The sequence below is a fragment of the Poecile atricapillus genome, chromosome 16, assembly GCF_030490865.1.
Source record: "Poecile atricapillus isolate bPoeAtr1 chromosome 16, bPoeAtr1.hap1, whole genome shotgun sequence".
Classification (NCBI taxonomy): domain Eukaryota; kingdom Metazoa; phylum Chordata; class Aves; order Passeriformes; family Paridae; genus Poecile; species Poecile atricapillus.
In genome coordinates this window covers 976,578-999,113 of record NC_081264.1, presented here as the reverse complement: position 1 = coordinate 999,113, position 22,536 = coordinate 976,578, and the positions used below count along the sequence as shown (strand labels likewise).

Genomic DNA, 22,536 nt, shown 5'->3' with positions numbered 1-22,536 from the left:
AAAGCAGCCTTAGACTAAAATAATCAAAAAAAGCCTCCCAATGCACAGGTTGGGTTACATGAAATAAAACTGCCATCATCTACACTTTGGGGCACCAGATAAGGAGAGAAAACCATCTCTTCCACATCTTCTCTCTTCAATTCTGTTCCATTGAGAAGCTGCTGGCTGCAGCTGCTGCTGTCAGTGCTGGCTCCCCCATCCCCAGGGAGGTGACCCAGGGGAGGACAGGGACACGTTGCCCTACCTGGATGGTTGTCATTCCGAGCTCCAGCCCAACCAGGACCTGCCCGTCCTGCAGCCTGGCGATCCTGGGCTCCTCCACCTGCATGAAGTCCCTGACCAGGTCTGTGATGTCCAGCTGCCAGTCGGAGCCCAGCAGGAAGCTGAGCTGAGCCCCAGGCTCGGGGGGCTCGGCCACGAACTGTGTCAGGACCCTGACCATGGCGTGCTGGTACTGCAGGGTGCAGCCCCTGCCCCTGCGCTCGTCCTCATCCTCGTCATCGCTGTCCCTGGCCGGCCTGCCAGGGAAAACAACAGGAAATGTTCAGCTGTGCTGGGAGCTGCAGCAGGAGAGCTGCTGCTGCTGCTGGCCTGTCTGCAGCCTGCTCGTGCCTTCCTGCACTTCTCCCACTTTTACCCTGTTTCCCGTGTCCATAACTCAAATACAGAGCTTGAGACCTCCCAGCTCTGCTACCACACTGCCCTCCCCAAGCTCCTTCCATTGTTTTCCATGCCAAGTCCTTGCTTTCAGGACTTTCACACTTCTTTTCTTTCTGGATCTTCCCATAAACATCTTTGTGTTGCCATGGAAATCTGCTCTGCACCTACACACACATCCCTCTCTGTACAGTACAATTTGAAATCACATCTCCACCAAAACGTCTCTGATGCTAACAGAAACCTGTAATGAATGTCTTCATTTGCAGGTGGGAATACCAAGTACCTGCTTTATCACTTTGTTCCTCTTGGTAACACTGACAGCAGATGCAGACAGTTCTGCCCTGCTCCATCCATCCTCTGTCCCTGACAGTGTCTGAAAGCTCTGTGTCCTGACTTTGGGATGCTGAGTGGTGCCACTGAACCCGACAGGGGTGTGAAACAGCTGTGTGCTAACTGTGACCACTGGATCCATGAGCTGCCAGGACCTGTGAACAGGCTGCAGACCGACCAGCCCTGCCAGAGCTGCCTCTTGCTGATGTCTCCTTGCTGCCTCGTGGCTGATCCTGCCTAACTTGACCAATTAGCTCTTCCCATCTCAGTCATTAGTGCTACAAAAGGAAATTGATTTCCAATCTAGATTCATGCAACCTGCAGCTTCCATTTCCCTTCCAAGTCCAGTGCAGGAGCCTATTGAATAAATGTCTGGTGACCTTCAAATTTACAGCAGAATTGCATTAAGGCCAAATGAGCATGTTCAGATCCACTGGCCCTGACAGGTCCCTGGCAAGTGCACAGCCCAGAATGAACATCCTCTAATGAAACCTACCTCTTATTAGAGATGATGGGGACTCTCCACCCCTTGATCTGATTTAGTTCTGTGTCAGAGACCTCTATCTGCAGCGGGAGACGAGGAATCCAGACTGTCATTTCTAAAGGGGCACTCAGATGCTGGTAAGTAAAATTAACTATGACATTCACTTTGCCTTTCATTTCCTTCCCGTTGACAAAGACATAGTCACATCTGTCAGAAACCTGAAAATAAAAAGGAGAAGGGGAAAAAAAAATAAATTAATGAGTCTCTTCACTAATTATAAAGTTCACAACATGCTGGGTAAGTGAGTGGGAGGAAGAGAAAGGATCTAGGTTTAAACTAGCTCCAGGTTCAGAGGACAGCTAGGCATAACAAGAAAGGTGCCTGGTGTGCCCTTAATAGCCTGTATAATTCAGCATCATTTTAACAGGCTGGTTTTCCTGCTATAAACACTTCTAGTAAAATCTAAGATAAGGAAACAGCTTTTTCTTGGTCCTTAATCCCCAGTAGGACAGACCTGGGATAAAGGAAGGGAGAGCTCAGCCAGACTCCCCAGTCCTGCTCTCCTCTGTGTGCAGCACAAGGAACCCATCCCCTGGGGAGGAACAGAACAGAAACAACTGAGAGGGGACAGAGCTCCCTAATCCAGCCCAGGACAGGACAGAGCTCCTCAAGAGTCCCATCACAGACACAGAACAGCTACAGAAACAATTGAGAGGGGACAGAGCTCTCTAATCCAGCCCAGGACAGGACAGAGCTCCTCAATCCAGCCCAGAACAGGACAGAGCTCCTCAAGAGTCACAGAACAGCTACAGAAACAACTGAGCGGGGACAGAGCTCTCCAACCCAGCCCAGAACAGGACAGAGCTCCTCAAGAGTCACAGAACAGCTACAGAAACAACTGAGAGGGGACAGAGCTCTCTAACCCAGCCCAGAACAGGACAGAGCTCCTCAAGAGTCACAGACACAGAACAGCTACAGAAACAACTGAGCGGGGACAGAGCTCCCTAATCCAGCCCAGAACAGGACAGAGCTCCTCAAGAGTCACAGACACAGAACAGCTACAGAAACAACTGAGAGGGGACAGAGCTCCCTAACCCAGCCCAGAACAGGACAGAGCTCCTCAAGAGCCCCATCACAGACACAGAACAGCTGCAGAAACAACTGAGAGGGGACAGAGCTCCCTAATCCAGCCCAGAACAGGACAGAGCTCCTCAAGAGCCCCATCCCCTGGGGAGGAACAGAACAGAAACAACTGAGAGGGGACAGAGCTCTCTAACCCAGCCCAGGACAGGACAGAGCTCCCCAAGAGCCCCATCACAGGCACAGGCTGGTGCCAAGCAGAACTGATGCCAGGGAAGAGCTCCCTGCTGGCCAGGGCTGCTGCCAGCCTGGCAGGGGCTGCACAGCACTGCAGCACCAGCTCAGGCCAGTCCTGCTGCCGCTTTATTTATCACCTGCAGCTCTGGACATCAATATTGCAGAGAGTTAGTAAATCTCACTCAAGCAATTTAGCAGTTCCTGCAAGGATCTAGGTGAGCTGACAGGACCTGTTCATTACACTTAGTTAAAATATATGAGTAAATGTACACGTCAAATAATTTATTAACTACCACTTTACCGTGCTGATGATCTGAAGGAATGATCTATTGGAACCCTGAACTCTTTTCACAATCCATTACCAGCCAGACCTTCAATTCCATTCCATCAATGTATTTAATGTTTCTCACTCTGGAATGTATAGTCTCATCCCTGTCTGAATTTAATGCCATTTTCTACTTTCTGGTTTAAATGCTGAATGAATTTAAATCATATTTAAATATCACCAACTTTTCTATGAGAATTGGCATTCCTAATGTTATTATCTTTAAACAACAACAATCCCCTCACAGACAGATCCACAGCAGATGCATTTCCATCCTGGCTTGTCTGAGCCCAGGTAATTCACCAAGAAAGGTGACCAGGGCTCTTGCAATGCCTCCCTTCCAAGCCAAGGGTTTTAAGGGCAGACTCTCGAGGTTTTGGCAGCAAAGGAAGGAGTTTGTTTTCAGGCAGATTTATGGCTTTGGGGATTTTGGGATCCTGTAAACCTGTTTTACACCAGCTCCCAGCAGCTCCTGTCAGGAGCCCGTCTCATTGTTGTGCAGCAGGGAAATCCAGCTGCTGTCAAAAGCCCTCCAGACACGAGGGGAGGAGCTTAGAGCAGGCAGCTGAGAAAGAAAATTTGGCAGGCAGAGACCTCAATTCCAACTTTATCAGGGAAAAGTTGTTCTTATTACTGCACAGAAACAGTTAAAATAAAAGAATCCATCCCTAAAAAACTACTGTATGAATGATTAAATAAATACCATGACCTTGTGCCTTCAAGATTATGATTTCTAGAACAAACTGATGGTGAGGAAAGAAATGCCCAGGCTTGGGATAGGTGCTTGTGCCTGTTTCCCTGGCTGAGAGTGGAGTCAGCAGCAGCTGTGAGCTCACTGAGTTCCCAGGCAGCCCTTCAGCGTTTCAATGAATCAGCATCACTGTTCTGCTGCAGTTTGCATGCACTCCTAACCCAGCAGCATCAAAACACGGGGCAAAGTACAGGACATTTTCATAAATCAGGCCAGCACATTCACAAACAGGTCATCAACAGACAGATCAGCCGTGCCCCTGCTGCTGCAGGCACATCCCAGCCATGCATCTTCCTGCAGAGAGCAAGGAGAGATGGGGGAGCAGAAAATGCCAGCCTGGGGTCTCTCCTGGAGGGTCTCTGGGGATCTCTGGGGTCTCTCTGGGGTCTCTCTGGGGTCTCTGGGGTCTCTGGGGTCTCTGGGGTCTCTCTGGGGGTCTCTGGGGTCTCTCTGGGGGTCTCTGGGGTCTCTGGGGTCTCTCTGGGGTCTCTCCTGGGGTCTCTCTGGGGTCTCTCTGGGGTCTCTCTGGGGTCTCTCTGGGGTCTCTCTGGGGGTCTCTGGGGGTCTCTGGGGTCTCTCTGGGGTCTCTCTGGGGTCTCTCTGGGGTCTCTCTGGGGGTCTCTGGGGTCTCTCTGGGGTCTCTGGGGTCTCTCTGGGGGTCTCTGGGGTCTCTCTCTGGGGTCTCTCTGGAGTCTCTCCTGGGGTCTCTCCTGGGGTCTCTGGGGTCTCTCTGGGGTCTCTGGGGTCTCTCCTGGGGTCTCTCTGGGGTCTCTCTGGGGTCTCTCTGGGGTCTCTCTGGGTTCTCTCCTGGGGTCTCTCTGGGGTCTCTGGGGTCTCTCTGGGGTTTCTCCTGGGGTCTCTCTGGGGTCTCTCTGGGGTCTCTCTGGGGTCTCTCCTGGGGTCTCTCTGGGGTCTCTCTGGGGTCTCTCTGGGGTCTCTCTGGTGTCTCTCTGGGGTCTCTCTGGGGTCTCTCTGGGGTCTCTGGGGTCTCTCTGGGGTCTCTCTGGGGTCTCTCTGGGGTCTCTCTGGGGGTCTCTGGGGTCTCTCTGGGGTCTCTGGGGTCTCTGGGGGTCTCTGGGGTCTCTCTGGGGTCTCTCCTGGGGTCTCTGGGGTCTCTCCTGGGGTCTCTGGGGTCTCTCTGGGGTCTCTCTGGGGTCTCTCTGGGGTCTCTCTGGGGTCTCTGGGGTCTCTCTGGGGTCTCTCCTGGGGTCTCTCCTGGGGTCTCTCTGGGGTCTCTCCTGGGGTCTCCTGGGGTCTCTCTGGGGTCTCTTTGGGGTCTCTCTGGGGTCTCTGGGGTCTCTCTGGGGTCTCTCTGGGGTCTCTGGGGTCTCTCTGGGGTCTCTCTGGGGTCTCTCTGGGGTCTCTCTGGGGTCTCTCCTGGGGTCTCTGGGGTCTCTCTGGGGTCTCTCTGGGGTCTCTCTGGGGTCTCTGGGGTCTCTCTGGGGGTCTCTGGGGTCTCTCTGGGGTCTCTCTGGGGTCTCTGGGGTCTCTCCTGGGGTCTCTCTGGGGTCTCTCCTGGGGGTCTCTGGGGTCTCTGGGGTCTCTCCTGGGGTCTCTGGGGTCTCTCTGGGGTCTCTCTGGGGGTCTCTGGGGTCTCTTTGGGGTCTCTCTGGGGTCTCTCCTGGGGTCTCTCCTGGGGTCTCTCCTGGGGTCTCTCTGGGGTCTCCTGGGGTCTCTCTGGGGTCTCTCTGGGGTCTCTCTGGGGGTCTCTGGGGTCTCTCTGGGGTCTCTCTGGGGGTCTCTTTGAGGGTCTCTCTGGGGGTCTCTCCTGGGGTCTCTCTGGGGTCTCTCTGGGATCTCTCTGGGGTCTCTCTGGGGTCTCTCTCTGGGGTCTCTCTGGGGTCTCTGGGGTCTCTCTGGGGTCTCTCCTGGGGTCTCTCTGGGGTCTCTGGGGTCTCTCTCTGGGGTCTCTCTGGGGTCTCTCTGGGGGTGTTTTCCCAGCTGCTGACTGGGACAGAGGGGGGTCCCGTGCAGTGAGTTTGCTGGGCTGGCAGGATGAAGAGGAGCAGGAGGAAGGGCTGTCTGGGCAGGGGATGTGCTCATCCCAGAGCAGCACATGGAGCCCCAGACAGGCCCTGGGGACCAGCAGTGCCCGCAGCTCTGTCTGACCCAGCTCCAGCAGCGAGGGACTGCAGGGTGCAGCACCCAGCCATGCAGCAGCCACCCCCAGCGCCAGCCAACACCTCCTCAAACCCAACAGGAGCCGCAAGGGTGTGTGATTTGTGGGGGAAAACAAATCTGTTTTCTTCCCAAGATCCAGGGACTCCCTCCCATCTCACATTTCCCACTCCCCCTGCCTTTGAGCTCTGATTTCTCAGGGACAGCAGATCTGGCTCTCAGTGAAGGTGACAAGGGCTCAAGAGAGAAAGAGTAGATTTTCTTTTACTGCTAATGCACTGCTGGAATACATCTCTGTGTTGTGGCCACTGCAATTCAAGGACATTATAATGCCATTAAACCCTTCTGGTGCTGTTCTCCCTTGCTGAAGCTTTTCTAGGCTTTGTGTCACTGGAGCTTTTCACTCAACTACACTGAGCTAACTTCCATTAATTAAGGGAGACTGTACCTAGCGTTCACAAGATGCTCCAGAAATTCTCTCAGTACAGGGGGCTTTTATCTCTTGAGGGACTGAGCTTTGAATGGCTTTTTTGGCCATGAACTTGGTAGGTTATAAAAGTGCTTTGGGTTTCTTCTGGCTCCTGCAGGTCCCCCTCTTTTTCTTCCATGAGTGAACAGCTAAGACAGCTTCCCGTGAGTCACACACACACACACACACACAGATCTGATCAGGGCAGAGGTTCTGTCCCTCACTGCCAGCACAGCACAGGCTCAGGAGTGACATTCCCGAGGGCACCGTGTCCATCCCCAACACGCAGCTCCTGGTGAGGAGGGTGTGGAGTGCAATCATCATCAGCGCAGCAGAAGGTGCAGAGGGAACACTGCAGGTGTGCTCAGTGCTGAATTCACACCCCCTGAAGAGATCTGCTGTTTCCCACTGCAGATCCCTGCTGGGAGCAGGCAGCTGGGCAGCTCTGGGTGCCAGACTGAGCCCACAGCGCAGCTGGCAGCCCTGGAGCCCTGCAGCCCTGCATCCCTGCAAGCCCTGCATCCCAGCATCCCTGTATCTCTGTATCCCCGCATCCCTGCAAGCCCTGCATCCCAGCATCCCTGTATCCCTGTATCCCTGCATCCCTGCAGCCCTGCATCCCTGTATCCCTGCATCCCTGCAGCCCTGCATCCCTGCATCCCTGCAAGCCCTGCAGCCCTGCAAGCCCTGCATCCCAGCATCCCTGTATCCCTGTATTCCTGCATCCCTGCAAGCCCTGCATCCCTGCGTCCTTGCATCCCTGCATCCCTGCATCCCAGCATCCCTGCAAGCCCTGCATCCCTGCATCCCTGCAAGCCCTGCAGCCCTGCATCCCTGCAGCCCTGCATCCCTGCATCCCTGCATCCCTGCATCCCTGTATCCCTGCAAGCCCTGCATCCCTGCATCCCTGCATCCCCGCAGCCCTGCATCCCAGCATCCCTTCAGCCCTGCATCCCAGCATCCCTGCATCCCTGCATCCCTGCATCCCTTCAGCCCTGCATCCCTTCATCCCTGTATCCCTGCAGCCCTGCATCCCTGCATCCCTGCATCTCTGCATCTCTGCAGCCCTGCATCCCTGCATCCCTGCATCCCCGCAGCCCTGCATCCCAGCATCCCTTCAGCCCTGCATCCCAGCATCCCTGCATCCCTGCATCCCTGCATCCCTTCAGCCCTGCATCCCTTCAGCCCTGCATCCCTGTATCCCTGCAGCCCTGCATCCCTGCATCTCTGCATCTCTGCAGCCCTGCATCCCTGCATCCCTGCATCCCCGCAGCCCTGCAGCCCTGCATCCCTTCAGCCCTGCATCCCTGCATCCCTGCATCCCTGCATCCCTGTATCCCCGCAGGGGAGGCTGCTGGGCCACCCCAGCACAGACAAACACTGCCAGGGCATTGCTGCTCCAAGGCACCTCTTCCTCACGTGCATTCCAGAGCCTGTTTGTGTTGTTTGAAAAGGGATCACCTTGTCCTCCCCACCCTCTGCACGCTCTTGGGCTGTGATCACAAACCAGAGAAATGAGTTGTTTACTAATTCCTCATCTTTTATTTCACATTATCTGTGGAAGAACACACTAAACCCTTGGAAGGCCTGTAGCAGGACTTTAGGCAGCCTGGGGAAAACGTGGGAAGGAGCAGTAAAGCCTCTCAGAAATCCCACCCAGCCCTGTCACAGCGACCTCCTGCATCCACTGCTCCAGTGAGCGCTGTTCCCATCCCTTTCCTGAAAGGATTTTACTGCTTTTCCCTCTCCCCTGGTGTGCAGGCTGTCTGTGGGAGATGTGAATGTGTGGCTGGAACTCCTCTGCTCCCATAAACCCTGTGTCAGCCCTGGGCTGAGCAGAATCCAGAGACAAAACAGGAGGGAAAGGGGAATGTACGTCAGAACTCCCAGAAGAGGAGCCCAGCATCTCACTGTTAGCTCTCAGAAATAACTCTAACAGCCTTTCCCCACCTCATTATCATTATTAAATTCCCATGGGATAACAGTAAAGCCTCACAGGAATTGCTTTTCTGCAACAGTAATTCGGTTGGAACTCTGAGGAAGTCACAGCTAATAAATCTTTGAAAATAAAATGTATTTTGAGCAGTTTAGGTCTATGCATGCCAAGGGTGGCCAGTTGGGAAGGGAAAGGCTCTGGTATTTCCACAGAGAAATCTGTATTTTGGAATCACTCTGTGACTCTGTCCCCATCCATGGTGCTGTAAATGATCCTTCCCGCTGCAATCACTCTGTACATAACACACGCTTCAAACACAGCCCTGCCACCGGGGCAAGCTCCTGGGATCTCTGATTTAGCACTGCACACATTTCCCTTGGTCTACCAGCACAAATGGGGATATTTAGTAACCTAAGTTATGATAATGAGCCCTGCCTAAATCACTGCTGTCAGAAGAAGAATGGGGGAGCCTCTGCTAACCATTAAAAATGAATGAAGAGGGAAATAAATAAGCAAAAGCAGCTCATTTGAGCTATAAAAGACTTCAGAACACAAGCTGTGTACCAAGCTACAAAAGGATGAGGCCATTATTAGCTCTGTAAGTCACTTACAAATGACTCGGGGGAGGCGGAGTCGCCTTTCATCACCCGAGGGAGATGCTCTGGGATAACCGAGCCCAGCCCAAAGGATGCGGGGTGAGATAAGAACTGTGATATCAGCGCTCTCCTGAAGGGACCTGTCCCAGTCCGGCCTGCTGGGGACCCCAGGTGAGGGGATGACGGTCCCCAGAGGCGATGGCAGCAGCACATCTGTGACAGCACCCGGCTGCTGCTGGAACCGGGATAATCTCAGCATCCCGTGCTGCATTCCCTTCCCCGGGAAGAAACAGTGAATACAAACGGGACCGAGTTTAGGGATGCTCCTCCTGCTCCTCCTCCTGCAGGTCCAGCAGGACAAACATCCCACGCTGGGCAGCTGCTGAAAGCATGGCCTGACCCTGCTCACTGATTCCAGACAGGCTTTAACCTGCATCTCCTGCACCAAAGCTCTCCCCATTTGCTGGGATTTACACTGAATAAGGTCTTATTAATTTAAAATATTTTGAATTTTAATTGTGGGGTTGAAGTATCTGCCAAAATCTGAAAATCCCCATTCAAAGGTGATAGATGACAGAACAAGGGGGGAACGGTTTTAAACTGAAAGAGGGCAGGATATCAGATATTGTGAAGGAATTCTTCCCTGTACCACGGGCTGCTCAGAGCAGCTGGAGCTGTCCCTGGACCCCTGGCAGTGCCCCAGGCCAGGCTGGATGGGGCTGGGAGCTCCTGGGACAGGGGGAGATGTCCCTGCCATGGCAGGGGGGACCTTGCTGATGTCCCTCCCAACCCAAACCATCCCATGAAACGATGAGCCTCAAGAGCTCTGAGCCCATCATCGTCCCCAGCTCTCTGCTCTGTGCAGAAGGGTCTCACTAGAGCAGCTCTCAGGTGACACACGGGAACTCTGCACATCCTGACAAACCACAGGCTGCTCTGCATTTGGGAAGTGCCTCCCTTCAAACACCAACACCGTTCTGCAGAGGTTTTCCTATCGCAGCACCACACCAAAAATCACTGCACCCACAGCTGTATCTGCTTGTTCTACCAGAGACAAACATCTGCCCTGGTTTTGCAGGGTGGTGTTTGCTGCCAGGCTTCCCATGCAGGTGCACCCAGCGCTGCTGTAAACAGCTGTTAGCACAGACCTGTGCACATGAGACATGTTCTCCATTCCACTAATCCACCTGAAGCATCTCACAGAGCACACTGATGAAGAGAACTCCAATATCAATTAATTCCTAAGAAATATTCTGGTTTCTTGTGCAGCTTTGTGGCAAACATCAATCCATTATGTTCAGCCGAACATACCAGGGTGAAACATGCAATGGGACATTTTAAAAGGACTCACAATTCTGGGCAAACATCCAGCTGTACTGCAAGTTTAACAGCTCCTTTGTGATCTGACACAGCCTCCGTTGTGTGCTGGTGTTACCAACTGACAAATCCCCTCATTAACAGTCTCTCCTCAGGAATCACCTTTTGCTGTTTAAAACCAAGGCTTGGCGGATAAAACCTCGCTGGGTTTTTCCTTTCTGCGTTTCCTTTGCCCTGGTTCAGTGGGCAGCTCCTCTCTGCGCTGTGGATTTGCACAGATTTTCCACATTTACTGGGGTTGTAGTGACAGAGGAGCAGCTTCTCCCAGCCCTTTGTGAACAGGATTTTAGGTCTCTGTGTGCCCACCTGGGATTTATTTGTGCCTTTGAGGAGTTTGTCCCCACTGATGTGTCCCTGCTGCTGTGTCCCCTCCCCATGGCACTGGAGGATGGGTGCTGCTTCTCACCAGACACCTACATCTGCTTTCATTTTTGGGTCACGAAATTCAGTTTCATTTCAATTTCAAATGATTAAAATTATGTAAAAATACCACAACATCAAGGGAAAAGTTATTTTAAAATGAAAAAAATCAAAACATTTCATTTTGGAAACGTCAAAACAAGTTGTTTCCTTGACACAACAAGAAGCTGGTAGCATCCTTTTCTTCTTTTTTTCTTCTGTCAGAGATGAAATTCCAAGGAAATTAGCATCATTTCACGAAGCTGCTTTACAGGACTACACATTCTGACTGAATAAACCCTGCCAATTTTTCCCCAATAAGCCTTAATCAACTGGGGCCACAAATCACAACAAAACCATCACGATGGCACTGTTCTCAATGAAACTCCAATCCCAGGGACTCCGTGGTACCTTTGGCACAGGGAACAGAGCTATTCCCAGTGCAGGGAGGGTCGGAAAGGCACAGAACCTTCCCTGGGAACAATTCCCAGCTCCCTCACACACTTCCAGCTGCCTGTGTGTCATTTATTGAGATCAATACCCCGAAGGATACTGAAGTGCTAAACTCCCACTGAACTCTGGAGGAGTTTGGTGCTTAAACCTCTCTAAGAATCCGCCCTTTAATCTCCCTTTGATGGATTTGTAAAATAAGGCTCCCATCCCCTTGTTTTACAGGGATTTTGCGAAGCCTGATCTGTAAGAAACAAGGAAGAGTTCAGGTGCTGGAGTTCCACAACTGCATCTTTCTGTTGATTCAAATTTCTGATTTGGGATTTTGGGGTGCAGATTTGGGGTGCAGATTTGGGATGCAGATTTGGGGTGCAGATTTGGGGTGCAGATTTGGGATGCAGATTTGGGGTGCAGATTTGGGATGCAGATCTGAGGGTGCAGATTTTGGGGTCCAGATTTGGGGTGCAGATTTGAGGGTGCAGATTTGGGGGGTGCAGATTTGGGGGGTGCAGATTTGGGATGCAGATTTGGGGGTGCAGATTTGGGGTGCAGATTTGGGGGGTCCAGATTTGGGGTGCAGATTTGGGGTGCAGATTTGGGGGGTGCAGATTTGGGATGCAGATTTGGGGTGCAGATTTGAGGGTGCAGATTTGGGGTCCAGATTTGGGGTGCAGATTTGGGATGCAGATTTGGGGGGTGCAGATTTGGGGTGCAGATTTGGGGGGTGCAGATTTGGGATGCAGATTTGGGATGCAGATTTGGGGTGCAGATTTGGGGTCCAGATTTGGGGGGTGCAGATTTGGGGTGCAGATTTGGGGGGTCCAGATTTGGGGGGTCCAGATTTGGGGTGCAGATTTGGGGTGCAGATTTGGGGGGTGCAGATTTGAGGCGTCCAGATTTGGGGTCCAGATTTGGGGTGCAGATTTGGGGGGTGCAGATTTGGGGTGCAGATTTGGGGTGCAGATTTGGGGTGTAGATTTGGGGGGTCCAGATTTGGGGTGCAGATTTGGGGGGTGCAGATTTGGGGGGTCCAGATTTGGGGTGCAGATTTGGGATGCAGATTTGGGGGGTGCAGATTTGGGGGGTCCAGATTTGGGGTGCAGATTTGAGGGTGCAGATTTGGGGTCCAGATTTGGGATGCAGATTTGGGGGGTCCAGATTTGGGGTGCAGATTTGGGGATGCAGATTTGGGGGTGCAGATTTGGGGTGCAGATTTGGGGGGTCCAGATTTGGGGTGCAGATTTGGGGGTGCAGATTTGGGGTGCAGATTTGGGGGGTCCAGATTTGGGGTGCAGATTTGGGGATGCAGATTTGGGGGTGCAGATTTGGGATGCAGATTTGGGGGGTCCAGATTTGGGGTGCAGATTTGGGGATGCAGATTTGGGGGTGCAGATTTGGGGTGCAGATTTGGGGGGTCCAGATTTGGGGTGCAGATTTGGGGGTGCAGATTTGGGGATGCAGATTTGAGGGTGCAGATTTGGGGGTGCAGATTTGGGGGGTCCAGATTTGAGGGGTCCAGATTTGGGGTGCAGATTTGAGGGTGCAGATTTGAGGGTGCAGATTTGGGGGTGCAGATTTGGGGTGCAGATTTGAGGGTGCAGATTTTGGGGGGTCCAGATTTGAGGGTGCAGATTTGGGATGCAGATTTGGGGTGCAGATTTGAGGGTGCAGATTTGGGGTGGAGATTTGGGGGTCCAGATTTGGGGTGCAGATTTGGGGGTGCAGATTTGGGGTGCAGATTTGAGGGTGCAGATTTGGGGTGCAGGCTCCTCTGCACATCACCATGGACTGCAGCCCCTCCACACACCCTCTACAATTTATTTTTTCCCTGTTGAAAAAAGTGAGATCCCCCTTTAAAGGGTTTTCATAACTTTATGGAAAATTGCTTCGAACCAAATAAAATACAAAAATTCTTCTGCATCAACGGATGAAAAAAGAAATTACCACCTTTATTGTAGTTTTACGCATGACTTCTATTAAACTTCGGTCCAACAAACCAACAGCTGTTGGTTTTCTTTGTAAAGAAAAAGAAATAGAGAAACTGGCTTCAAATGCTTTTTCTTTAAGGCTGTAAGAGAAATGTAAATTCTTCCAGACCATTCTGGACTTCTAAATGAGTTAGAAAGAAGCACTGGGCTGATGTATTCTCTGCCTCCTTGGATTCACTCATCTTTCATCTCCATCACTGCACGGCAGACTGGAAGCATCGCTATTTTTTTTGACAACATTCTCATTTTTCCAGCTTCCAAGAAATCTCTAGACAGGGATTGTCAGTTCTAATTCTGCAGCTCGTGCTGCAGCAACAGGTGGTTACCAAGGGCTCAGGAACAACATTTCCCCTTTTGCAAAGGGATGCCAAAGCCTGGTCGTGCCAGGGCAGCACACGAGGGCAGGCAGGAGGGGGAAGGTGCAGCAGGAGAGGAGCTGCTGGTGATGGTGATGGTGATGGTGGCCCCTCTGCCAAACCTTCCCAAACTCACCTGAAGGGGCCCCTGGGCTGCCTGGGCTCAGGGTGCCCCAGCTCTGGGCAGGTTCACAGCACCTGGAGCCAGCTGAGCGCTAAAAGCTCTGAGTTAGGAGGTGTGAGCTATGCCCAGGTAATTCAGCTGCACATCCACAGCTGAACACCTCTGGACATCATCACAGGACACACCACAGGCAGGGCACAGCCCCAAGCTGGACTGGCTGCTCAGGGATGCAGTCCTTAGGAGAGCCAAATTCCATCCCTCAGGGGGGAACATCCCCTGGTTAGCTTTGATCCTACCCCAAACAGGCACATCTGTGTTTTTAACTTCTGCCACTAATGGCTTAGACAGACATTTTCATTAGGGACACCACTGAGGACTGATGTGACCCAAGCCAAGCACGAGACCAGACCTCCCCAGACTTAAAGGAGACGAGAGCTGCACAGGAGAAGCGACTGAAAAGCCCCTGCAGTGAGCAGAGAAGGCCAGGATGAAAGGAGAGGGGTTGGAACTCCTCGGGACACTCAGAGTTCCACAAGCCCAGATCTGCAGGCACCAACTTGAGCTGAGGCACTTCTCAGCTGGCACTGAACAGAACAATGGCCAAAGGCTTCTGAGATCACTTGTGGAGCTCAGACACCGCCCCAGCAAGGGCACTGCCTTTCAGTCACTTCCACACAGCCAAAAGGAGATGAAATGTGCTCAGCAATGGCAGGCTTCAGAGCCACAAGGACAAAGAGATTTCCATCTTGGTAACAGGAGGACTTCAAAGAGTTTTAAGGATCCTCCTTCTGCCACAGAGTTTGCCCAGGAAAAGTCTAGTTCTACTCCTCTGGCAAGTGTTCAGATATCCAACATCACAATTTAGGGAAGAAAAGGAAAAATCCATTGCAATATCCATTCACTCATGCATGCACGGCAGGCTCTGGAAAGCTGGCCAACACTTTGAAGGGGAAAGATAACGCAACAGCAAAGCATGAAAACTTTCTGAAAGAGTCCTAAAGAGTCCCATGCCTTTCTAAGGCAAGAATGACTTGCAGAGAAGCATATCTGAGCAGGCCTGTGCCCCAAGAGCAGAGCAGCAGCCACAGGAGCCAGGTGGGAGCTGCCAGCAGCCCACATGGACAGGCTGGAGAGCCAGGGAATGTTCTCCAAACCTCCCTTGCTGTGAAAGCCACTGCAGAGGCTGCACTGGAACAGGAGGGAGCCCTTTCTCTGGGCAGGGAGGGGTTCCTGTCCTCTCCTGAGCCACCAGGAGAGCTCAGCTCAGCCTGGGGCTCCACCAGGGCAGCTCAGAGCTGTGAGCAGGGTCCTGGCTGGGACACTCAGTGCTGCCCTGGAACACAGCTCAGTTCAGCCTGGGGTTCCACCAGGGCAGCTCAGAGCTGTGAGCAGGGTCCTGGCTGGGGCACTCAGTGCTGCCCTGGAACACAGCTCAGCTCCTGCCAGGCTGGAGAGGAGCTCAGAGCAGCACTGAACTGAGAACAGGATCCAGGCTGGGGCACTCAGTGCTGCCCTGGAACACAGCTCTGCTCCTGCCAGGCTGGAGAGGAGCTCAGGGTTCCACCAGGGCAGCTCAGAGCTGTGAGCAGGGTCCTGGCTGGGGCATTCAGTGCTGCCCTGGAACACAGCTCAGCTCCTGGCTCCACCAGGGCAGCTCCGAGCTGTGAGCAGGGTCCTGGCTGGGGCACTCAGTGCTGCCCTGGCACACAGCTCTGCTCCTGCCAGGCTGGAGAGGAGCTCAGGGCAGCTCAGCTCAGCTCCTGGCTCCACCAGGGCAGCTCAGAGCTGTGAGCAGGATCCAGGCTGGGGCACTCAGTGCTGCCCTGGCACACAGCTCAGCTCCTGCTAGGCTGGAGAGGAGCTCAGGGCAGCTCAGAGCTGTGAGCAGGGTCCAGGCTGGGGCACTCAGTGCTGCCCTGGCACACAGCTCTGTTCCTGCCAGGCTGGAGAGGAGCTCAGGGCAGCACTGAACTGAGAACAGGATCCAGGCTGGGGCACTCAGTGCTGCCCTGGCACACAGCTCAGCTCCTGCCAGGCTGGAGAGGAGCTCAGGGTTCCACCAGGGCAGCTCAGAGCTGTGAGCAGGGTCCTGGCTGGGGCACTCAGTGCTGCCCTGGCACACAGCTCTGCTCCTGCCAGGCTGGAGAGGAGCTCAGGGCAGCTCAGAGCTGTGAGCAGGGTCCAGGCTGGGGCATTCAGTGCTGCCCTGGAACACAGCTCAGCCTGGGGCTCCACCAGGGCAGCTCAGAGCTGTGAGCAGGGTCCTGGCTGGGGCATTCAGTGCTGCCCTGGAACACAGCTCTGCTCCTGCCAGGCTGGAGAGGAGCTCAGAGCAGCACTGAACTGAGAACAGGATCCAGGCTGGGGCACTCAGTGCTGCCCTGCACACAGCTCAGCTCCTGCCAGGCTGGAGAGGAGCTCAGGGTTCCACCAGGGCAGCTCAGAGCTGTGAGCAGGGTCCAGGCTGGGGCACTCAGTGCTGCCCTGCACACAGCTCAGCTCCTGCCAGGCTGGAGAGGAGCTCCCAGAGCCCTTCCAGCACTGCTCCCACCCTGAGCACACCCCTCAGCCAGCCCTGGAGAGGGGCTGAGCCAGCCCAGCATCTCCCCGGGACACAAACCATCCACACCCACTCACCCTGAACACAGGTCATCGTTTTGACAAATTAGTTAAATCTCTCACAGTCAGCAACGAGCACCCTGAATTATTCAACAGGCATCTGTCTTTTTCCCTTACAAAAATGGCCCGGGAAGCAATAAGTGTATTTCACTTGAAGCACTTCTGAAAGATGTGAGACAGTTTGGGTTCACTCCAATGCCCCTTGAAGTCAATGCAAGCCTTTCATTTAATTTTCATTTAATTAATTTCATTAAATTTGCAGATGATGCCAAGCTGGGAGGGGTTAGAAGTCCTCTGGAGAACAAGCTTAGAATTCAAAATGATCTTTGTAGTGTAGAAAACGGTCTGAAATAAATAGATGAGATTGAAGAAAGGTAAGGGCAAAGTGCAAAGCTGGATAGAAACAATTAAGTGCAGGATGGGGAAGATTGGCCTGGTGACATCAGTGGAGAAAAGGATTTGAACTAGAGAGGATCTGACTGGAAACTCTCCCACTCCAGGGACCACTGAGGACTGGAACACGATAATTAACAACTGCAGTAACATTTCAGATCTGCTTAGACAAATTACTTTCAAGAATGCTTTCTGTAGCTGGAAATGTTCCTTTCATCTCAGCTGGAAAATTCCAGTGGTTTTTATGCTTTATAGTGAGATATGGCACGCACAGCTTTTCCTGTCTGCAGTCCATGCAGGTCATCTACAAGAAATGCAGGTTTGACACAAGTATTTCATCTTTGTTCCTCAGCTTCAGCACTGATCACAGAAGCAGGTCCTGTTGTGGGAAATGTTTCACAGGGAACACAGCCCTGTGAAATCCTCCCCTCCTCTGAACCTCCAGGAGGACACAGCAGACTCACACCCTTTCCTGACCACCTCAGTGCACTAACATGGAGCAATTTATGCTGCTGGTATGCAATTAAATAAGTTTGAAGTGCACAAAGTAAATATTACTTCGAACTTCCTTCTTTCCCTACTAGATGTGAGAAAATGCTGAAGATATTATTCTCACCTGTATTTATAGCGTTAGATGTGAAGCATTCTGATGTGCAAGACAAACCACTGCCTGAAAATTGATCACACTTTGTTAAATCGAGAAGATTCGTGGAAAAAAAGATGTTAAAAAGATGGAAGAAAAGGCATCCTGTTTTCCTCAGACAGCTAAACAAAAGCCTGGTTTAGGACCAGTGAAATCACTATGGATCAATACTGCTTCATTTCTGTGTCTCTTCACACACTCAGGTAAAATAATAACAACAGTGGTGCTGCTGATGAACATTTCATGTTTGAATTATTCCCATTATCTAACAGCATTACAGCATTTTGCAAAAAAACCTCCTGACAACACTTTGTAAAGCACATCACAGTGAGGGCCCAGTGCTTCTGACATCCATGTGTGTCTGTGTGTGCAGTTTTTCATAGAAATACCTATTTATGTAGTACAGATATCATTATCCTCATTGTGGGAATGAAGGAATTAACTGTTTAATGGCCACAGAGAGCTGGGGAATGTTATCTGCAAATGCTCTCTGGGATGAGACATGAAGTCTCATTACTGTGACATCAGAGAATAATCAACCAAACAATGAAAACAGCTACATTTAGCATCAATAGGAAAGCCAGGCCAGAAACATTTCCTCTCATACAGTCTAGAAAAAATAATTCAACAAGCCCACACCTGTGGAATGGGTGGAAGTCCAGGGGAGGACTGAAGAGATGTGGTTTCTATTTCATCTCTGCCTTTTGACCTCATAAAAGGTGTTTTTTGTGCTGTGTTTATTGATGAATGTTTTATTCCTGGCTGGTGGTGTCACAGGACGGGCTCTGGGGCTCAGTGCTGCTGGGAGATGCTGCAGGTGGCAGGAGCAGAGCGAGCCCTGCAGCTCCCACCACACAGCTCTGGGGCTTTCCTCCAACAGCCCAGGGCAAAGGGAGCTCTCTGAACGTGTCCAGGGTCAGTGCAGAGCACAAAAACATCAGCTCTGCTCCCCATAAACAAGCACCAAAACCCAGTGGGACCCAGCTCCTGGGGGAGGCACAGCCAGGGCACAGCATCACTGCCAACCTGAGCCCACAGCTCCTGCAAGCTCCTCTTTCCTCCAGAGAATGACAAGAGGAACACAGTCAATAAAAGATTTCAGGAGCTGGTTTCAGCCAGGGTAGGGAATCGAAGGCGGAGGATAATTTGAAAACGTTTTGTAAGATTTTTACCTGCTTGTTCCCTATTGACTCTGCTGGGAGTCATGCTGCTTTGATCTTCCAAATGCTTTCACACTCCTTCCACCCTGACAAGCACTACACCTCGGATCTATTTACTGGGAAATTGAGGTGAGGCCTGAAGCTTGATATCTGAGCTATCTTCAAACAACCAAAGGAGAGAACGGCCAGACTGGAAAAGAGGCTCCATGGAACACAAAGTGCCCTGCTGTAATGACACATCCTGCATGTTCTGTGCTTAGGAATTGATGTTGCTGATAACAAAGTCTCATGGCTGATCAAGAAGCCTCAGTGAAGCTGGATTTCACCTGAAGCTGGATTTCACCTGAAGCTGGATTTCAGGTGAAGCTGGATTTCAGGTGAAGCTGGATTTCACCTGAAGCTGGATTATATGTGAAGCTAGATTTCAGGTGAAGCTGGATTTCAGGTGAAGCTGGATTTCACCTGAAGCTGGATTTCACCTGAAGCTGGATTATATGTGAAGCTAGATTTCAGGTGAAGCTGGATTACATGTGAAGTTGGATTTCACCTGAAGCTGGATTTCAGGTGAAGCTGGATTTTAGGTGAAGCTGGATTATATGTGAAGCTGGATTTCACCTGAAGCTGGATTCCACCTGAAGCTGGATTTCACCTGAAGCTGGATTTCAGGTTCCACCAGGGTGTGGAAGCTGCAGGAATGAGCAGCTGTGGGTCTGTGTACTCAGTAGCTGGATCTTTTCCAGAAAACTCCTATTTAAAGCTTAGGCAAATTCTGGACACTTAATGAGACAAGTGTGCCAGTCAGCAAGACAAAAAACCCTCCACAGAATGGCCTGGACAACTCATTTCAGCAGGAGTGTTCCTTCCAAATCCCCACTGCTGGCTGCCAGGGAATGGCACAGCTTAGGCTCCCTGGATTACAGCAACTCCTTATTCCCATCACTCCTTGGAAAACTTCTGACTAAATTTATGAGAAAAGGTAATTTTCTTAATACAGCGACTGTGTCCTGCAGAAGCAAGCTCCCTTGCAATCCATTATTCCTCACACAATTTTAAAGTTCATCCACCTTTAGCAAATCTGGCTGTTTCAGCTGAAAGTTGTGCAGCCTTGGGCGTTCTTTATCAGATGAGCAGATGATCTTCTTAACACCTCGAGTTTCTGAGCTTCACAGCATTCACTAAATCAATCTCCCTTTCATGATTTGTATTTATACCAATGCCCAATTCTATTACAACTCTCTCTTATGCTTTCTCAATTTCCTCTATTATTCTTTTTTAGGTCTATAATATAATTTCAATGGCTTACTCAGAGGCTGTCACTTCATATTTACGAACTGAAACTTGAATGTGCGTTATTACTTTATTTTTATGAAAATCCATGATAACTAATGCAGTGATTCAATTTCTACCAAGAGGCTTTATGTTTGGTTTCCTATCTGGCCTCTAACCTTCATTCCTCCAAACAAACTTTTACATCTCTATTTACATATTGGGATCATTAAAGTTCTTTTCATCTCCCTGTCTCAATGGCTACAGAAACTAGAAAGGATTTAGGCAGGAGTTTAATTAGGAACTGCTCTTTTCTGTATTTCAGGCTACATTTCACGTGGAAGGGTAAAAGATGCCTCCAACAAATGAAGGATTTGATGCAAGCCCCAGGAGCCCCAGGCTGGGTGAGTTTTAGTGGAGCAGGCAATTCTGCAGTGGGAGATCCTGGTGCTGGGTCCATTCCACGGGAAGCTTGCATTCATTTCACATCTCTGGAAGAAAATCACCCCCAGCAGTTTGCCTCTGTTGTGCCATGATACCCATGCAGACACAATCAGGTTGTTTTCAGTGAGGTTTTTCCTTATTTTCTTTCTTCAGGGAGCACAGAACATCTCAGAGTTCCATCTCAGAGGTGCTGTGGTCAGTCCTGTCCCTGCTCTGGGCCACCTGCACTCCTGTCCTGCTGAGAAGGAACCACAGGAGCTGCTGCACTGGCACTGCTCCTGACTGAGGGGCCAGGCTGGGCTCAGGAAAACACCAAACTCCACAAGAGCCTGGCTGGGTGATGGCCTCATTATGGTTCTGTGATTAAAATGATTCAATTTTTTCATGAAAAGCCATGGCAGCCCTGCAGGGATGTGCCAGCACAGACTGGCCAGACTGGGACTGACCCCAGGGCACCCTGGGCTCCTCCAGCACCAGGTTCTGCCCTCCCTGGGCTCCTCCAGCACCAGGTTCTGCCCTCCCTGGGCTCCTCCAGCACCAGGTTCTGCCCTCCCTGGGCTCCTCCAGCACCAGGTTCTGCCCTCCCTGCTTCCTGGGCTGCTCAGGGAAGGAACTCCTCTCACACACAGTGACATTCTGGGACCATCCCATTCCTCCTTCTTCCCCAGTAATTTCTTTTCTGCAGTTTTCCTGTGCTGAGCACACTTTGTGGTACTCAATGTCTCATTTTATCCACTCAACAACAACAAAACACCCAGCCTTTGAAGGAAGCTCTCGTCAGTAATTAGCCCTGCTGGATTTCAGATGATACCTGTCAGCTCTGGCACTAAAGAGTCGGGGTGAGGTTAATCACACCTGCACACGGTTCACAGAATGAGGATCAATGGATGCTGTCCAGCTCAATCTGCTGCGGGAACAGAGAGCTCCAGATGAGATTAGACACACACATTGTTCAGCCTGGGAACAAAGGGCACAGTTTGGGAATCTGCTTGTCAAGGTGTCTTCAGGAATTAGCCCAGCACACGCAGGTTCTGCCAGAGGGGCTGCTGCTCCTCCCGTCCCAGCGCCCCCAGAAATCCTCACCGTGGGATTATGAGCCTGGGGAAACACTGGCTTTCAAGATTTGTTACAAGCTTCAAACTCAGCTCAGCATCATCAAAATGTGTGAAGAACTTTCAAGGAAACACGGGCTGCCTTATGGCTGTGGCAGTGGAAGAGCTGAAATTGGCTCTGGCTGTTCTTTGCTTTCAGCGCCAGACAAACGCGTCCCGTGACAGCCCGAGCTGTGCTCAGACACAAACAGCTTCCCAGAGAGGAGCACACTTCCCTCCTCCTCATCTCAGAAAGTGCAGAGCAATCCCATTAGCCACACTGGGTGAAATCTGCATTTGCAGAGGCAGAAATGAGATCCAGTTGTTAGCAGAAGTTGTGTGTGGTGCACGTGAGCCTGACTTTCCTGCAGTGACAGCAAGTGCAATTAATATAATGCTCACAGACAATGCATAAAATAGACTTTAGTGCCATCCATGGTGCCTTTAGAAGCCTCCTCACCAGGGCAAAGGATACTTCCCTTCATTACTGAAGTTTCACTTCTCCCTCTCTGCCTTTTAGTGGAATGAAATGGAGCATGTAATGGAACGTCATATTCATAGATTTCATTCTGGTATCAGCTCCAGGTCTGCACAAAATCTCAGCCACTACAACAGCTTTTCACATGCTCACAAATGCTCTAAGAAATTGCTGAGGGCACTCAAATCCCCAAGTCTAAAGAAGATGCCCTAAATTTACTCAAACAAAACCCCTTTACAGCTGCAAAATAATTACCTGCTTGCAAATAATCACATTATTTTTAATATGAACAGATTATTTAAGTGGGGAGAAAATATCAGCTTTGTATAATACCCACCTGCTCTAAATATACAGTTACACTTTCAGTTAAAATTGAAGAGCCATTAAAGCCACTTTTTGTAGGTGCTTAGGTTTCTAATTTGCAATTAAATTAATTGGATTTGAATGCCTAAATTGATTCAGAAATCAGGCTTATCATCCAATAACCAGTTAAAGAGGACGATGCTGCAAACCAAGGCTGGAACAGGAAAGTTGTTCAGCGTTTCTGTGTGTGGCTGATGGGGGAAGCCAATGGCCACAGAGTCAGAAAAGGCAGGAGAGCAGAGGCTGTCACCCGTGCAGAGCACGAGAACTGCTGCAGATATTCATTTCTGGAAATAAACTGCAGCCAGGCAACTCCTGGGATTCTGGCATCTCCAGCACTTTTCACATGTGTTTGACTGGTTTAGCTTCTTTTCCCTTGAAATCCCTAAGTACTGCATA

At 51.2% G+C, this 22,536-nt stretch overlaps 1 protein-coding gene across 2 annotated transcripts in view; it reads right to left on the bottom strand.

Moving 5' to 3' along the window:
• Positions 1-22,536, bottom strand: part of TMEM132D (transmembrane protein 132D) — a 203,961-nt gene that overhangs the window by 6,222 nt on the left and 175,203 nt on the right. For both annotated transcript variants that reach the window (XM_058851866.1, XM_058851867.1), the window contains 2 exons: positions 1,487-1,692; positions 245-518 (listed from right to left, as the gene is read on the bottom strand). In XM_058851866.1, the coding sequence (XP_058707849.1) occupies positions 245-518; positions 1,487-1,692 (480 nt within the window). The remainder of the gene's footprint in view (positions 1-244; positions 519-1,486; positions 1,693-22,536) is intronic.